At 40.2% G+C, this 18,047-nt stretch overlaps 3 protein-coding genes across 3 annotated transcripts; 2 read left to right on the plus strand and 1 right to left on the minus strand.

Moving 5' to 3' along the window:
• Nucleotides 1-1,422: 1,422 nt before the first annotated feature.
• Nucleotides 1,423-2,705, minus strand: EAE97_009477 (uncharacterized protein; the record flags this gene model as incomplete). Its single annotated transcript, XM_038879992.1, has 2 exons — nt 1,423-2,535; nt 2,616-2,705. 2 exons carry the CDS (start codon nt 2,703-2,705, stop codon nt 1,423-1,425), a joined length of 1,203 nt encoding a protein of 400 aa, XP_038729103.1.
• A 244-nt stretch (nt 2,706-2,949) lies between these two features.
• On the plus strand, nt 2,950-6,752 carry EAE97_009478 (uncharacterized protein). Its single transcript, XM_038879993.1, has 8 exons — nt 2,950-3,465; nt 3,532-3,699; nt 3,759-4,091; nt 4,144-4,270; nt 4,361-4,399; nt 4,454-4,538; nt 4,589-4,634; nt 4,683-6,752. The coding sequence occupies exons 1-8, from the start codon at nt 3,381-3,383 to the stop codon at nt 6,668-6,670; spliced, it is 2,871 nt and encodes a 956-aa protein (XP_038729104.1). The 5' UTR covers nt 2,950-3,380; the 3' UTR covers nt 6,671-6,752.
• A 7,689-nt stretch (nt 6,753-14,441) lies between these two features.
• Nucleotides 14,442-17,537, plus strand: EAE97_009479 (uncharacterized protein). Its single transcript, XM_038879994.1, has 2 exons — nt 14,442-15,427; nt 15,545-17,537. The coding sequence occupies exons 1-2, from the start codon at nt 15,009-15,011 to the stop codon at nt 16,446-16,448; spliced, it is 1,323 nt and encodes a 440-aa protein (XP_038729105.1). The 5' UTR covers nt 14,442-15,008; the 3' UTR covers nt 16,449-17,537.
• The last annotated feature ends 510 nt before the right edge of the window (nt 17,538-18,047 follow it).

The raw sequence follows: 18,047 nt of genomic DNA on the forward strand, positions 1-18,047 counted from the left end.
AATAACTAACTTCGTATCGAATGTAGATAGATAGATAGATAGTTAAATTATAACTGCCTTTGTATCGAATAACTTCAATCACTCACTTACTAATATAGCAACTCCAGCTATTTATAATATATTATAACGACATAGAAGTATGGAGTTTCAAGCCAGGTATGGAGAAATTTATTAATTGTGAGTTTAACTAGTAAGGAATAAACAAATAAATAGATAGATAGACAAATAGACAAAAAATAAATAAACAAATAGATAATTAATAGATAATCAAATATATATAATCTGTAATTACATAAATAGATATATCTATATACTATCCCCTAAGTTTAAGAAATAATCTCAACTTTCAGCTTCCTTCTTTCATTTGAAAAAGTAGAATTTAGACTTTGAAAGAGTATAAGAGTTCGACGGAAGGGAGGATTTCTAGGTACTTGTTTGTAGGGTTTATTTTATATATATATATGCTAGGTAGGTAGGTAGGTAATTTATCGTATGATATAGAGATAGAATAGGATGATCGGTAGATTGAAGCTACAATCTATAGTATGATATAAGATGAGATGAGATGGTATGAGATGGTATGGCATCAGGTGAGATGAGGTGATGAGATACCTATCTATATATATAGAGGGAGGTGATATATGATATGATATAATATAACATAATATCCATAAAGAGGTACTAGAAGTAATCAACGGATCTGTTTTTCTGGGTAAATTTGTGGATAGATTTTAGAGATGAATATCTATAGATGCCAAGATTATCTATATAAAGAGAGAAAATTAGGGATGAAGGTGATCTCTGATTTAGATTTTGGTTAAGCTTGATTTATTTGTTTATTTGGATTTGTGTATGTATCTAAGTGGGAATAGTTTGGTAGATGAGTGTGTTACTTTTCTAATTACCGTCAAGGAGAGTACCTAGACTACCAGAGTAATAATTCAGAAATTATCATCTCAACTTTGAGATAGTTGGGTTATGTCCACACGCGGTTGAACTATGGAATCAATAACATAAGAAAATAGGTAATCACTGTTCAAGAGTCACATTAATCCAGGTTCGAAAATGATTAAAGTAATTGATAGATTCCTGGTATCGAGTAGTACTTTTCTTCTCGATATTGAGTATCTCATGAAGAGCCCGCCTCCTGTACTCCCGCCCAAACCCAACGCTGTTTGAAACTTTTCCTCTTTACATTATTATGCACAAGGTCTAGATTATTGCTCCTGCTGTACCTCTAACCTTACTTATCTTATGGATGGGGAGTCAAAGATTGTATAGGTTTATTTACTGCCACCGATGTGATTTCTCGCTTTCATCATCGAACGGGACTTCAGATATTTCCCTATGTGTACGTCTCCAAATTCGCTTAATGGTGGACGTACTGCGCTCGAATCCTCTGTCCCCTTAATCATGCTGCAATCATTCCAGCTTTCGGAGTGTATGTTGCAAAACCGTTTGGATGCCTGAATCTAATTCGGGTAATGCTATGATTGCCTCAATCCATGCTCTTGTTTTCAGTGACAATTGAGTTTTATCATTAGTATTTTCCAAGGATTCCTTAAGACGATTTAGTGCAGATCCAATGGCGACTGCAAATTCGGGAGAGGTATGATCGATGCCAATTAATGGTTGACGAATATAACAATTGCATGTTGCGGGATCCTTAGGATATGATTCCAACATACTGTCCAAAACGTGTTGAAGAATTTTAGGAAGACATTTTACTTGAGTAAATGCTGCGAACATGTCGAAAAATCCTTCTGCTGCGACTGATGAATAGAATGCTTGCTTTTTAGCGACGTCAAAGATAGCGAGTGGAATTGCGCCATTGAGAGCTGGTGTAGTCATTGGATCTTTAGCGGCCTCGGAATCTACTCCTACTCTTGCCATCATGCTTGGTTGCATTGTGTTATCCTTGAAATCCGGAATTGCGATCACATCCTGCGAGGTTGTGAATCCAGATTCTTCCGGTGTTTCTTCGATTTCTTTCGGAGCTTCGATAGTCCTATCAACATCCAGACCAAGAATCCTCCTACGTATAGCAATCTTTGCCAGATAGATCATCTCCAATTTCGCATATTCGATCCATAAGTCCTTACTTCTAGTACAGAATCGAGTTCCCCTCTGCATGTAACTTCTTGCCTCATTCATATCTGCATCTAATTCTAACGCCCATTTGGCCGCATAGAGCCACAATTCCGGGTTGGTAGGATGTAATCGAATTGCCGCTGTCAACACCGTCTTGAATTTCTTCGTCGCTTTGGCTTTCCTCGTATATTCCAAATATGACATCCATAATGCGACGTCCCCAGCATGTTTCTTTACACCTCTATCAAATATACCGAATACGCGTGCTTGACCGGCATGCGATGAGCTCCCTTTTATGCGCATTCGTTTACATCTTTTTTGACGAAGTTGCTCCAGACTCATTTCCCATGCGGCATATCGAGCAAAATCAACGGCTTTTGAACCTCTCACTAAGACTCTGTGTTCGAAATCGGACCGCTTTTTAACTAGTGTTTTAATCTCATCCTGAATACATTTTTTTGGTTAGTAGTTGATCGCATAAGACGAAAACGACATGTAAAATGTAGAGAAGTAGGAAAACGAACCTTTGTGAATATTTTCTTTTGTTCCAATTCTTGCAATTGAGGAACACCTTGTTCAAGATAGAATCTTGCTTTATCGTTTGCGCCCGACATTGTTGAACTATATTATGTGAATATTGATTTTTACGATGATTCTCTGGACTTTTCTTTACCTTGGGGAAATCTTCAGAAATTCTTTGGGCGGTGAACAATCGCAGAAATTATGCCGATCCGTTTGAGCCTAGTAGATGAAGACGGAATATCAAAAGTCCGAGTCCCCGGCCAACAAGGATTACCATCATCCGTGTCATATTTTACGTTTTACGTGTTTACCCAGCCCCAGCGAGCCCAGGTACACTTTGAACTCTACGCGCCACGAGTTTTTTCGAATTGAACAGCTTTTTGATCGGGTTCCACCTTAACAATTTAAAATCCCACGAGACGTCACGGAGCTTTCGGAGAAGGCTGAGAATTTACCTTGTAAGTCCACCCAAGCCAGGTCTATTGGAGGGGAAAATCCAGTATCAATCGACTTGCACGAATTGCATGACTTTCACGGCTTTTACGGCTTTCACGGCTATCTCAAAAGGCTTCAAAAGGCTTGGTCTCCAACAACTCATCTCATCTCAAATAAACGCGTGCCCACTTGTACCTTACATTGGTCCCCATTTGTGATTACCATCCCATCTCAATTTTTTCTTCCCTCTTTCCTCTTTTATATCTCCGGATGCTACGGACTACACTCATTTGGATGTGAATATTTCATATACAAAGTGATTAGAATCACAGATGGCACCTAAATTTAAGGACGGCGACACTGTACTCGCTTTCTCAGGTAAATGGGTGTCATGGACTCATACCGCAGTCGCATATGGTAAGAGCAAACGAATCTTTGGTTTTACCCTTGTTTATGTTGAAGTTACTTACAATTTATCAATAGCTGCTTTTCTCAGCGCACTCATTGTTGGAGTTTCACTCCATTATCACAAAATCGTTCAAAATGAATATTATGGTTATCCGGATGAATGGTTCCCTTCAGTTTCGGCGACAATTGGAGATCGATACCCGGAACGTTCGTTTTTCATGGTCTTCATAGCTATTACATCTGGTATGTGGCAGAAATCATGGTTTGGGAGCTATATGAAGCTTGTCTAACATCTCTTCCAGGTCCTAGATTTGCTCTCGTTGGATTATGGTACCTTCTTACTGCACGACCCAATTCAAAGTTGCCCAAGTTCGTTGCTTTCGCAGGCGTTTTCCGTACTCTTACATGTGGTGGTTGGACTTATGTTACCTCTACGGACGATCACGATTGGCATGACATTTTTATGATTTCATATTTGGTGGCTACTTTGCCATGGACTTTAGGATGTCTAGCTTTGAGCCCAGATAATGCACGAGCTGTTAAATATCGAAAATATCTCGCGGGATCTTTCTTTGGAACTTTGGTACCTTTGGTTTATTTTTTTATACAACACAAAGTTCACAGAGTCGCTGGGGGTAAGATTACTATCAAATCAGGTATCAAATTCTCAACTAATGGAACATTTAGCATATACGGCATACGCTTTCTTCGAATGGGCTTTGATTTTGTTTGATGTGGCTTTCGATGCTGTTACAGCTCTCGATTTTGAAACTTTCGAATTAGTTGTGAAGGATGTTAAGGGTCAGACTAAGGGGTACGTCCATTGGCTTCCGAAATAGTGTATAACATTTTTGTTGAATGTAACATCATTATGAGCACGTCTAAAATCTATATCATTATTTAGAAAAGAAAAGATGATAGTCGATAAAGTCTTTGAGAAAGAGTTTGTGATATCTAATCCCTTTCTGAGAAAAATCTTTAGCTAATCGGTAAGTAGAAAAGAAAAGGAAGTTGGCCAACTATTCGGCCAATCTTTCTCATGGCCCGAAGCTTTCGATGCAGCAGCTGATGTCTATAATGGCGTAAGTATTGATTTTAATTGTCTGGGAGACTTTCACTGAGGTTTATGTAGTTCGTATTCTGGTCAATGTTGACTTCTTTGGGCATAGTCGTATGGTGTAAGTATCCGAAAAAGTGATTGAGATGAAGCTCGCTAATTTTGTCAGATTTTCCTCTGTGGCACATGGGTATCTCAGGCTATGAAGTTATGGTTATGTGTACCATTTCTCCATTGTTCTTAGGAATTAGATCGGTTCGAGCATTGGTTGTGAAAAATCTTCGGGCATGTCATCTCATGTCTTTGATTGGCTTATGTGCCTATCAAATCACGAGCCCAGCGCCTAGACTTTTTGTCGTTGGTTTTGGCCTCTGGATGTCATGTTTATCTTGGGCAGCTGCTTGGTACGCATCAGCGGGGCAGCCTGGTCGTCTCGAATCGAAAATTTCAGCATGGACCATTGGTCTCATTACATCAAGTGTTGTCAAGTTTGCATTTCACACCAATAATCCTATCTGGCCTATTGCGCATGCTGAAAATGGTGGTTTAAATGGTTATGGTCTCATCATTGCCATTCTAGCTGTTTTACGATCCACACGACCAAGTCAAAGTTTGATCACTGGAGATCAACTTTCAGTTCAAAGCCGTAAGGAAGGGCCATCTCTTCTTGCTGGCCTTGGTATTGGAGGTCTTTTCTTTGGGTTACATTCCTTGCTATCCGATTCCAGCACAATGATTCTTTGGGTCTGGGAAGGATATCCTGTTCGTGGTCCAATCTCAGCGCCTCACGGTGCCTGGACCATTGCTGCAATGGGAGTTGGCCTCATTCTCGGATTATTCAATGAATCTCTAGCTCGTAGCTGGACATTGTATGGTGTTGGATGTGTAGGTGCTGCCATGCTTACCTTATACACTCATTGGAAAGGGTATTATGGTGCCTTGGTTTTGACTGTCTATCTCATGGCTGTATCTGTTCCGTTATTGGGATCAGCTGCCAGAAAGAGCCCGGCTAAAGCATTTGGAATTGGTTTCCTCGTATACAACTTCATGGTATTATTTCATGTTTGGGTTGTAGCTTATGCCTTCGTTCCAGGTGGCCCTCTTGTTAGGGAACACACAGACTGGGTCATGACTGTTACTATGTTGTTGATTGGTTGTGGTGTTTTCGCTACATTTTCATCCACTCCTGCAGCACAACGAAAACGATTCAATGTTTTCTTGAATCAACGAAAGCAACGTTTGTACTACCTCTATATAATCGCAGCTCTCCAACTTACTTCTATCTCGACAGCATATATGCGTTTCCCAACGTATGATTATGTTCCTTACCATAAAGAGGAGAAGATTTTCACAGCAGGCATTTGGACTATTCACTTCAGTCTAGACAATGATATGTGGTCATCCGAATATCGTATGAGAGATGTAATCAAAGAATTAGAAATCGATGTCATTGGTCTTCTCGAATCGGATCTTCAGCGTATTATCATGGGCAACCGTGATACAACTCAATTCCTCGCAGAAGATCTCGGCATGTATGTTGATTACGGACCAGGTCCTAACAAACACACTTGGGGTTGTGCATTACTCTCAAAATTTCCAATTCTCAATTCTACCCACCACCTACTTCCATCACCTGTAGGAGAATTAGCCCCTGCAATCGCCGCTACCCTAGACGTTTACGGAAGTCCAGTGGACGTCTTCGTCTTCCATTCAGGTCAAGAGGAAGATCCTGAAGATCGAAGACTTCAATCCGAATACTTGGCTGACTTAATGGGTGCTTCTACAAACCCATCTATCCTCCTCTCTTACCTTGTCACTAAACCTCTGGAAGGGAATTACAATACTTATGTATCTGAAAGATCCGGTATGCATGATATTGATCCAAGTGATTGGGATAGATGGTGCGAATATATCCTTTATAAGGGGTTAAGAAGATCTGCATATGCAAGAGTTTCCAGAAGTACGATTACGGATACGGAGATTCAAGTGGGAAAATTCTTGGTCGGAGAACCAGAGGGAGAGAGTGATGAGGTGAGGAATAGAAGAGTGGATGAAGGGGATGTGAGTCAAGGAAAGAGATTCCCACAATTATTTAGAGGAGAGGGGGTGAGGGGACATAGATATCATGTTTTTGATGAGCCAAGATATTATGGTTAGGTTAGGATTTGGAATGAACTTGGGAATGATTGAATGAATGAACGGACGGAGGTGCATTTGTGCACATTTAATATATCTTCTATCTTCTAATTTTCCCTTAATTTTCCCTCTTTTTGCGTGGGGTTCTTTTCTTTTCATTCCAAGTCATCATCGTGTCATCATCACATCTTTGTCATGTCATGGGCGGAAAACGGAAAATAAATACCCAACTGTGCCATTCTTCTATACGTTACGAAATGATATTCAATGAATTAGAGGTGGAATGGGACGGAGCGGGAAAATTCTAGTGTAAATTCAGAGGGCCTCAACTCTTACATAACATGAGATGAGATGAGGTGGTGTACACCTCTTGGAATTCAGTGAAGTTGAGTTGAGTTGAAGTAAGATCTTCGAATGAATGAATCAATGAAAAAACAAATAAATAAGAAGCTTCCATAGGATTGGATGAATTCTTTGCTATCTAGCTGTTTAGTATCTAATTACCTAGCTATTATATCATTTCCTTACTCACGGGTCGCTAATCTGACTATATATTTCGCTTATTACGGGAATTTTACAGAATCTCGAATGCACTCATTTTGATATCTTAGATGTTGATGGGATTATTAGTATGAGGTATTTTTCTCGCCTTGGTTGATTGAGATGTGAATGCATGGATGAATGAAGGAAGGAGGGAAGGAAGGAGGGAAGGAAGGAAGGAAGGAAGGAAGGAAGGAATGCCTATAATCAATAAGATATATCTCAGACGCCACGATACCTTTGACATTTTTATCTCACTCATTTATCTGCTCATGCTACGAGGTGTCAAAGTATTTGAACACTCGAAAGCTTGATAGAGAATGGGTGGTGGGTTTTATAGAGTTGGTATTTGTTATATGTGTATGTGTATGTGTATGTGAGTATGTAATGATATATCGTAAGTTGATATATTGACAAACTCGGGTTGAGTCAAACATCGATCTATATCTACATAGTAATACTCGTACTAAAGCTTATCATCAAGTTACTTTATAATATTATGAAGTGAGTATATCTATCTATTTATTTATCTTTTTTTATTTACTAAAAAACGGGTTCTTCCCTTGATGTCTTGATCTCTAAGATTGTCTGGCTGAGAATGTTAGGGTTAGTAATGGGGTTGGATTTGTGTTTAGATTTCTTCGTATTGTATTGTATTATGTTATATTATTTTATACTAAATCATTCATATACTCTAAATATAATCTCAAAATACCTACCTACCTACCTACCTATCGCATCACATCACATCATACCACATCATACCACGTTACATCACACTATACACATCCAATTCGTTCATTTCTTCCCTTTCCTTCTCCTTCCACCTTCACCCCCCTTTCCACACCCTCTAAGAATTTCCTCGCTTATCACATCCATCTATTCATCTATTCATTCATCTATTCACCCATACAACAAAACAATAAAAAGCAATATAACCCCTCCAGTTTATCTCTCAAATCTGATTTGAGTGTAAGATCTGACTTGTATATCAACATAACAAGAATGATTTCTTTGAAGTTTTATTAGTAGGAAGTTTTGTGATCGAGGTTTAGCTTGAGAAGTAGAGAGAGAAAGAGGGAGAAAGAGTAAGAAGAAAGAATTAGGAAGGAAGAAGTAGTGTTTTATTTAAATGCTTTGGTAAGTACGGTAGATATACTATTATATGAATATCAGAACGAAATATCTGACTTGACTCTGGAACTTTTTTCTCTATAAAATAAGAAGAAAAATATATAACATAGTATGTCGTAATCAAAACTACAACCAAAAACAAAACTAACGAAGAAAAATAATAAATTCATTACTTGGCGAGTTTTTTCTTAAGAAAAGAATAGAATTCTTTTATTGTTGTTATTATTCCACTAAATAAAGATATATCTATTTTCCTAATGACTTTCCAACTTCTTATATATATTCATTTCTTCATTCATTTATCTATCCATCTATCTATTCCCTCTCCAACCCATCTCAATCCAAATATAAATATAAATAAACAAAAACAAATCTAATTCTCCATCTCCATCTCCATCTCCATCCCACTCCAGTCCACCACCCAATTTCCAAGCACCTATCTGCAAACCTACCTCCTCGGAAAACGGATAATAAATACTATCCATCCCTATATTCACCTCACAACCCATCCCATCCCATCACAAGCCAACACCCAACACCCAACACCCAGCACCCAGCATCGCGCACAGAAAAAGTGGATCCGATCACTCGTTCCAAACTCGCCACTCATTACCAGTACTCCTTTGGCAAAAAACCCGATCTTCAATCTTCAAGCCTTATAGGGGATATCGATATTGGGGATGCGGAAATCGAAATGCGATGCTGGGTGGCGAGTTGGGGGATTATATGGGAGAGGGGGAGAGGGGGAGAGGGGATGAGATGAGATGAGATGAGATGGGATAGGGAGAAAGGGGGTTGGATAGCAGGAGAGGAGAGAGTGATGCTTATACTTATATGGAATAGAGAATACTCGTAGAGAATAGCGAGGAAGGCAATATTAGAAATTGAATAATAATCGATATAACAAAATAAATAAAATAGTAAGTATCTAGATAAATCACCAACTATCTAATCTCAATAACCTTACTGCATATAAAATACCGTAGAGGAGAAATGGGGGTTCGAATGATGATTAGATATATCCGTTTCCGAAATCCGCGTGTTGTCCCGATTCCCGATTCCCGATTCCCGATTCCCGATTCCCGATTCCCGATTTTCTTTTTCTATCACATCTTCCATTTTCATCTCCATTTCCATGTCCATTCTCCGTCCGGATGGTTCCATAGAAAGAAAGAAAGAAAGAAAGAAAGAAAGAAGAATTACATTACTAATTTACAATACCTTCCACCCCATAATATAACATGACATGACAAACCCACCATTATATTCCATGACAAAGCACCCAAGCATCTCTCACCTCAACTCTCAGAAAAGAAACCCTCCGTCCCGTCTCCACCCTCCCTAAAACCCCCCAAAAACGCCATGCGGAGAATCCCAAAATCCAAGACGCTGGCCAGCCAGCCCGTCATGAAAAGAAAAAGCGAAAAACTAAAAAAGCGAAGGAAAAAAAAAAATAAATAATAATAATAATAATAATAATAATGAAATAATTGGGTTCGTTCTCTATCTACTACCTACTACCTACCACCTACTACCTAGTAAAATACCCAAGTAATAAGTCATAGAATATTTCCGATGTCCGAGCCCGCCTGCCTGCCCGCCCCATTTCCCATGCGCCTGGGAAATTGTATGGTGCAGGGATAGGGAGGTATCGCCGTACACTGTACTGTAGGTTTTAGGTATGTATTATGTATTATAGTTTATCGCGTAAGGATTGAGATGCATGGAATGGGATTGGAGTGAGGGATAGGCTGATGGGATGTGATAAGCAGGAGAGTAAACAAGCAAACAAGCAAGCAAGCAAGCACATGTATGGATGGTTACTGGGTAGGGCGAAGAGATTTTTATGTTATTTTATTTTAGGGAGGGGTGTATCGGTGCGGTGTGGATGGGATGGGATGGGATTAGATGGGAAATTTGGATAAGGAGACTATGGAGATTTTGAGGAGGGGTAAGGGAGGATTGTAGAGGGAGGGAGGGGAGGGAGGTGAGGATTGATCTGATAGATAGATGCATCTTGGTGGTTGATTGTGAAGATTGATCTGTCTGTATAGTATTTAACGATTGGTGATAATCATTATAGATATAGAATTTTGATTCGGTAGAGAACTTTGGTAAGGGGAAAAAGAAGAAGAAAAAGAAGGAGAAGCTTAAAAGAAGTTTGAAAGTACAGTTTAAGGTTATGTATGTATGTATGTATGTATGTATGTATGTATGTATGTATGTATGTATGTATGTATGTATATATGTATATATGTATGTACGTACTCTGTATGTATGTATCTTACATTGTACACCGTACACCCACCATACCATACACCGTATGAAAGAAAGGGCGAATCCTTCCTTTCCTCTTCCTGCTTACAAATCATGATTCGTGACGCAAGGACGGAGGTAAATCCGTGATGGTTATGTGGTGCCGATGGGATACAGGAGGTGGATAGGCGCTTAGAAGCTCTTTCGATAGTCGGTGGAACTCGGTGGAGTGATTTCTCGAAAGATGCCTAGGTAAAGGTGTGGACGGACTCCATAATGGATGAAAAATCCATCGTGCGATTCTCGAACCAGAAGGGTGAGAGTATCGGTCTGACACGATGGAAATACTAGGTAGCTAGCTACCCAGTCGTTCGTGTGCTGGTTGTCGTGATACGTCACATGTGTTGATCAAATGTTCGGGAGAACCGCGATGAAAGTTATCTACTTCACTCACTCGGCTTCGGAGCTTCTCGTTCAATCCGCGAACTGGTCGCGTGAGGTTTGTACAGATACAGATACAGACGACCTAGTACGTACCGTATCGGCATATGAGATTTCACGATTTGCATTCGAGATAAGGAATTGAAGATTTGATAACTAGATGATCGATAAGACAATTATTAGTGAGTTCGAGTTATCGCTGATTCTCCGTCCCGAGTGGGATTTTATGCAATTCGAGGTGGCATTGCATCAAGTCAACGTTTTGGTGAGGGTGCGATGTTGTGAATGATGGAATTGATTGGATTCGACATCTACCGAAGTTTCCGGAGCTTACAGTCATTGTACAGTAACTTTGAGGCTATTAAACCACAAGCACGACAAGCACGGCAAGGCGTATTTATTATGTACCAAGTGATATACCAAGGAAAGTGTAGCTCGTTCATTGCGCTGCGCCCACTGATGAAAGAGGCACTGTTGTAAGTTGTAAATTATGGGTTGTAAGTTGTCGGGCATCATCAAATCAATTACACCAGGACCACTATTGTTCTTGTCAAGACTTCAGGTTAAGACTTCCGAGGTCTTGTTGATATTAATTATTCTCACCTGCCTTGCAGCTTGCCACACTTGGTGAGCGATACGACATTTAGATAGTGAGGCGTATTGAGCTTTGATATCGATAACGACTCATGAGTAATTAAAAAGATAGTGAAACATGACGATTTTTGCTGAGATGATCCTCATCATGGGAATTTTGGTACGCGCTTCCGTGGGTGGCTGGGCAATGCTTGGTGGGAGAGAAGCCATGGAAATGCTGGGACATTGACCAAGGCAGTCATCAATTGAAAACATGGGCAACACGGGCAACACGGGCAACGCTGGCGCAGCAGCACAGCATAAAAAGTATACCCATTGGGAACCCCCGCCGTTAATGTGGAAGGAGGTGGATTCTGTAAATGGCCATGGCATGGCATTCCTATAACTTCAAAAGTTTTGCTGTGACTCGCGAGTGGCTTGGAAAAGCTTGTAAGCGACACTGTGACTCTGTGAGAATGTGAAACTTTCTTTCGTAAAAAGACGCGACGACGTCTTCAGGGGCATGAAAGGAGGGAGATAGATGAGATGAATTGAAGACGTCCTTGATGCGAACTGTTGGAGCTGAGAATTCAAAACGTGGAGATCCTCCGCATGCATGCGCCCTGTTGATATAATTTGAGGGTTTCACAGACTGCAAAAGGAATTGTTGAGTGGAGGTTGGATGTTTCCGTCTAATAAGGGGTATCGAAACCATCATAATCTGTACATACCTACTACATACATATGTATCCTGTACTTTGATTGATACCTAATCATGTGAAAAATGGTATGGGATGGATGCCATGCTCTGCTCTACCTTCTCTTCCCTTGAAAGATTTGCGAGGCGGTAATTTCGATATTTGAATTTGAATCAATACTCAGATATGTACTGCTACTGCTACTGCTACTCCGACTGCGGTATCACCATTCATCCTTCACCATCCTCATTTCCTTTAAGTGATGAATCTTTTCGAGGAAGCCTTAATAAGAGGACTATGAAGTCCCATGCAGCCAATGAAAGACGAAGACGGTCAGTTCGGAAAAGCGGTCTTTGTTTCTCACGACAAGGGGGTTTAAATTTTGATGTGCGAAACTTGATGAACGAGACATGGGATTCGTCCAATCATGTCATATCTAGGTCGGTCTCTCGATTACACTGCATAAAATTATGCAGGCAATTATAGCCTCGAGAGGATGGATGGGGATGGATGGGGATGGATGGGGAATCGGGTCGGGCTAATAAAGATTGGAGCTTATCATCATTTTGAAGCATTGGAATCTGGGAAAGGTATCTTATGTGATATGCTATACGGTGGAATACGTCGGCATCCGCATGGCTGTGAAGAGTTGATAATCTTTATCAAACAGTCGATGTCTTTAATCGTACCCGGTATTTCAGTTTGACATAAATAACCATCATATAGATTATACCTACATAGGAATCTATGAATATCGAATCACTTTTTAACTTCCGTCGTACTCGTACTTATTACCTAGTAGATAGCAAGCAGCCTTTTTCTCTCTCTCTCTTTGTTCGAAACTCTCTTCACGGGTAATCTCGCAGCTCAAACATTACAATGTGTATGTAATCCTCCCGTCCAAATATACATCCAGAGTACCCTGTTTGACATAATTTTATATCGTCTCCCGCCGCATTTGTAGGTCGAAAGTCTGTTCCTTCCAAGTTTTCCCGTTCCATTGCAACCTTGGAAGATCTCGTGTGTCGGTGATGATTGGTCGTAGTCGCATTCGGATAGCTCGCATCGGTATTCATTGGGTTACTGTACGGAGTCATCCATAGATTGGAGGTTGGACTGCACTGGACTGGATGGATGTATTAGGTATGTACGATACACGATGTACGATGTACGATGTACGATGTAATCAAAGTACCGATGGTCGATCTGAATTCTAAAGGTTCCAACAACAGTCCATTCATTACCCACCTGTACACAGGTATACCCGCCTGTTGAGGTTTGTTGAAGCGCGTAGCTAGATTAGACCTTATTCCTTGACCAGTACTTGCACGTCTTGACTCCTTATGCAAGACTCACTTCAAACAGCCTCACCTCTTGATATTGTTTTACCTTTCTTCCGACCGTTTTCGTTATTGATCTTTTGGGAACTAGAACTTCTCAGATGATGGATGACCAATTCATAAGGAAGATTCAACAAACAAACAATCATATATTCATTACCAAATCATGTAGAAACAATCGAGATTAACATCAATAAATAAACAAACAAAAAATAAAAATAAATAGTGAAATAAATAGTGAAATAAACTGCAGAAATACCAGTAGGACCATTGGTTACACTTCCGTATTCCGTATTCCGTACTCCGTATGTAATATGTAATATGTAATATGTATGGATGGATGGATGGATGGATTTGATCATATATTTTGTTGCTATGAATCTTTTTGCCAAGATCATTCATACATTGATTCCCTTGCCAAGATCCAGTCTTTTTTCTTTCTTCTCTCACTTTTTTACATTGGGAGCGTAGCTGACATAAGCTATGAACCCAGTCATAATTAAAAAAAAAAAGACCTGCTCGAAACCCAAACGAGATCCCGGCCCCATTTAATAAGTAAGAGGAAAGGAAAGGAAAGGAAAGGAAAGGGAAGGGAAGGGGAGGGGAGGGGAGGAAAGAAAAAGCGAAAGGGAAAGGGAAAGGGAAAGGGAAAGGGCAGAGATGGAAAGTAAAAAAGGACCAGGGACTAAAAGGACTAAAAGAATAAGAAGAAGACTAATAAACAAGACTAACAAGACCCAAGAGACCCAAGAGACCCAAGAGATCCAAAAAGACCTTCTTTTCATTACTTGGTACATTTCGGACTATTCTACTAGTACCGCGCCATATCCTCCTAAACCCGATTTTCTTATTTTTTGTTGCTTCCATCACTTCCATCATACATCCGCCTCTTCCCTCTTCCCTCTTCCCTCATCAATCACAATCAGACTTCTCTTATACATCACACCTCCCTCCGCCTCCACCTCTCATCCTCTGACCTGTCCTACCTGTCCTTATCTGACCTTCCCAAGTCTTTTATACTTTTTGGTCTCACTACAACGACAACTACAATTTTAATTTTATGATTCGATAAAATTAGATAATAACATTTTCTCTTCCTCTCTCAATAAACCACACACAAGAAAATCAACAAACACACGTTATCCATCCTTCATGAGATAATCATACATTTCGACAGTTATAAATTCAGCATCTTTCCTCTTAAACTCCGCCATCTGCCTTTGCGCGTATCCGCCGATCCCGTAGAAACGCCTCACGCTCACGCTCACGCTCACGCTCACCCTCACCGTGTGAACAAAAAAAAAGTCCAACGGTTTAAACATCGTCGACTTCTACTTGATCATTCCTTTGATAACCTTGCCTCCCTCATAATTTGCCATGCCGGAAACAAATTATTACTCCTCGACAACTTCACCAACATTTACAAAATCCAAGATGCCTTTCTCATGGCCGTCGATACCGAATCCCATACCTCGTAGAATGCGAAGGAGGCTGAGGTCCAAGTTTCGTTCGAATTTGCCTCCAGCTTCGTCAATAGCTTCAATTGAGACGTCTTTCAACCCAAAGGATACATTGCGAGCTCTCAGGTCACATAGATGGTCGGTGTATGATGGTCAATATTTGATCTTGATCATTATCGCAATATTCTCGCTTTCAATCAGTCAAGCTCCTGGGCCTCTTATGAAGACGGGAGCTGCTACGCTTTTAATGCTTGCACTTCTTATGCCAGTGACAAGACAATTCTTCTTGCCAGTCCTCCCAATCTTCACCTGGTTGGTTTTCTTTTTCAATGCTCGGTATGTGTACCCTCCAATTCACAGTGCGATTCATCTCGTCGCTCTCTTTGAACTACTCTGAAACTCCTCCAACATTAAATACATGCCAGACCGCTTTGTTTCTAACAGATTTTATAGATTTATTCCTGCCGAATATCGACCACATATTTGGGTTAAAGTCCTACCTGCCCTCGAAAATATCTTTTATGGCGCAAATATTAGCAACATTCTCTCAGCGCATCAATATGTTGTTCTTGATGTCCTAGCTTGGTTGCCCTATGGAATTCTACACTTTGGAGGACCGTTTGTTTGGGCCGCCTTGATGTTCCTTTTCGGTCCTCCCGGTACCGTACCCGTTTTCGCACGAACTTTCGGTTATCTGAACATTATTGGGGTTGCCATTCAATTGATCTTCCCTTGTTCGCCTCCATGGTATGAGAATTTGTATGGTCTTGCGCCTGCCAACTATTCCATGGAAGGATCACCTGCAGGTCTTGCACGAATCGATTTACTATTCGGTTTTGATATGTACACAACGAACTTTACCGCATCCCCTTTGGTGTTTGGAGCCTTCCCATCATTGCATTCTGGCAATGCAGTATTGGAAGCACTTTTCATGAGCCATTGCTTCCCAAAACTCAGACCATTCGTCATTGGATACGCCATGTGGATGTGGTGGGCAACCATGTATCTTTCCCACCATTATGCCGTTGATCTCGTAGCCGGAGGTTTCCTTGCCGCCATTGCTTTCTATATCTCCAAGACAAACTTCTTGCCCAGAATCCAAGCAGACAAGATGTTCCGTTGGGATTACGACTATGTTGAGAGAGGTGATGCACCCACCGGAATTTACGAATATGGACTTGCAGTTCTCGATCAAGATTTCCGTCACGATAGCAGTGACGAATGGACCATGGGATCATCCTCTTCATTTTCTTCTGGATCAAGAAGCCCAACTGATGAAAACGCATCAGCATGGGAAGGTGATACCTTGGCATCTCAAGCTTCGGATAGTGAGCTCAGTGAGGTCGTTGTTAGGTGATCTTTTTACGTTTGCAATAATATTGCACTCGGCAAGAGTAATTTCTCTCAACTCTTCTAGTTGACAGAATTTCTCATTATGATTTTACGGCATCATCATGTTACGGCGTTTCCACATGAGCGACTTCTCTCCTAATTCGACTTCCAATTTCCGACACTCCCTGGATCACTGGACAGTTCGAACATTTGTACATATACCTCTTTTAACTATTTTCGGGACCATTCAATTCGAAGATTTGGATACACGAGTTCCTTACAGTATATACTAATGATAATACTGCCGGAATCAACTGAACCATGCCGATCTGCTGCGTCATTTTGACATGGCAAGCGATTTCTGGCTAAACATTTCGATTTCAACTTCATTTCTTACAGTCCATGATGAACCTTTCATGGTTGATTATGGACATGGGCACTTTTATTTATTTATTCGCCCACTTTGTGTGAATAAACAGTCCAACTATCGCTAGAGTTACCGCCGCTTTTACCTCTTCTCTTAGGGGGTGTTTTTATAGAGAAAAGTTTGTGCTGGGCTCGCTATACATGTATATTCTCTTCATATTTTTAATGAGAATTACCTTTTAAAGTCTCTCGCTGAATATAGATTCTGAGATTATTCTTTATTACTTCAGTTTTGTTGGTGGTGGTGATAAGATGATGGGAAATTAGGGAATTCTAATGTCATGGATGGATGTAATGAGCGTGGGATAAGGGATTATAGATGGATTTCCTAAATGGTTTACCATAACATAGCATAACCTAATTTTTGGTTCGGGCTTACATCTGTCGTTATAGACACGATTCGAATTGGATCGAATCGAATTGATGGGATCATCACACACTTTTGGATTTGGAATGACTTTAGGTTGTGATGTATAAAGATAAGATGGAAAGGAAATGGAGGGAAGGAAGGGATTCTCTTTGAGGAAGTAGAATCAGGGGAAGGGAAAAGGAGAGTGTAGCTGAAAGTAATGAAATGAAATGAAATGAAAAAGAACAAGATGAAGATGTAAAGATTAAGATTAAGATCAAGATGAAGACGATTGATATGAGTTGAATGAAATGAAATCCAAATGAACAAATGGATTTGAATATATTTTGCTTACATGTATGCATATGAATGAAGTGTACTCTAATTTTGTGCATGAGAATTTATTAGTCTTTACCCATTGGTTGGTCGTAGGTCTTTATACGAGAAGTTTGGTTAGATGGTGTCTAGCAAGTAGCGAATAGCGAGTAGCGACTAATGACTTGTGACTTGTGACTACAGTAGCGACTAACGACTAGCGAAGCGATATTGGGGAAGGAAATCTTTGGAGTCTTTGGAGTCTTTTGCATCTTTGGAAAGTTGGGAGAATAGGTAGGTAGGTAGGTAGGTAGGTAGATAGGTATTTGAGATGAGGAGGAGGAGGAGGAGGGCAGATAGGTGGATAGGTTGGGAAGATAGTAGAGTAGATGAATGCTATATGTAATATTGTAATATAGAGATTTGTGGATATGGATATGGATGTGGATATGAATATATGTTTTTTGAGTAATAAGTTAGAATAGTATAATGGGCAAGTGGGAAGTGAGGAAGTGAGAAAATGCTAACAGAGTA

Source organism: Botrytis byssoidea (genome assembly GCF_014898295.1).
Source record: "Botrytis byssoidea strain MUCL 94 chromosome Unknown BBYS_022, whole genome shotgun sequence".
NCBI lineage: Eukaryota > Fungi > Ascomycota > Leotiomycetes > Helotiales > Sclerotiniaceae > Botrytis > Botrytis byssoidea.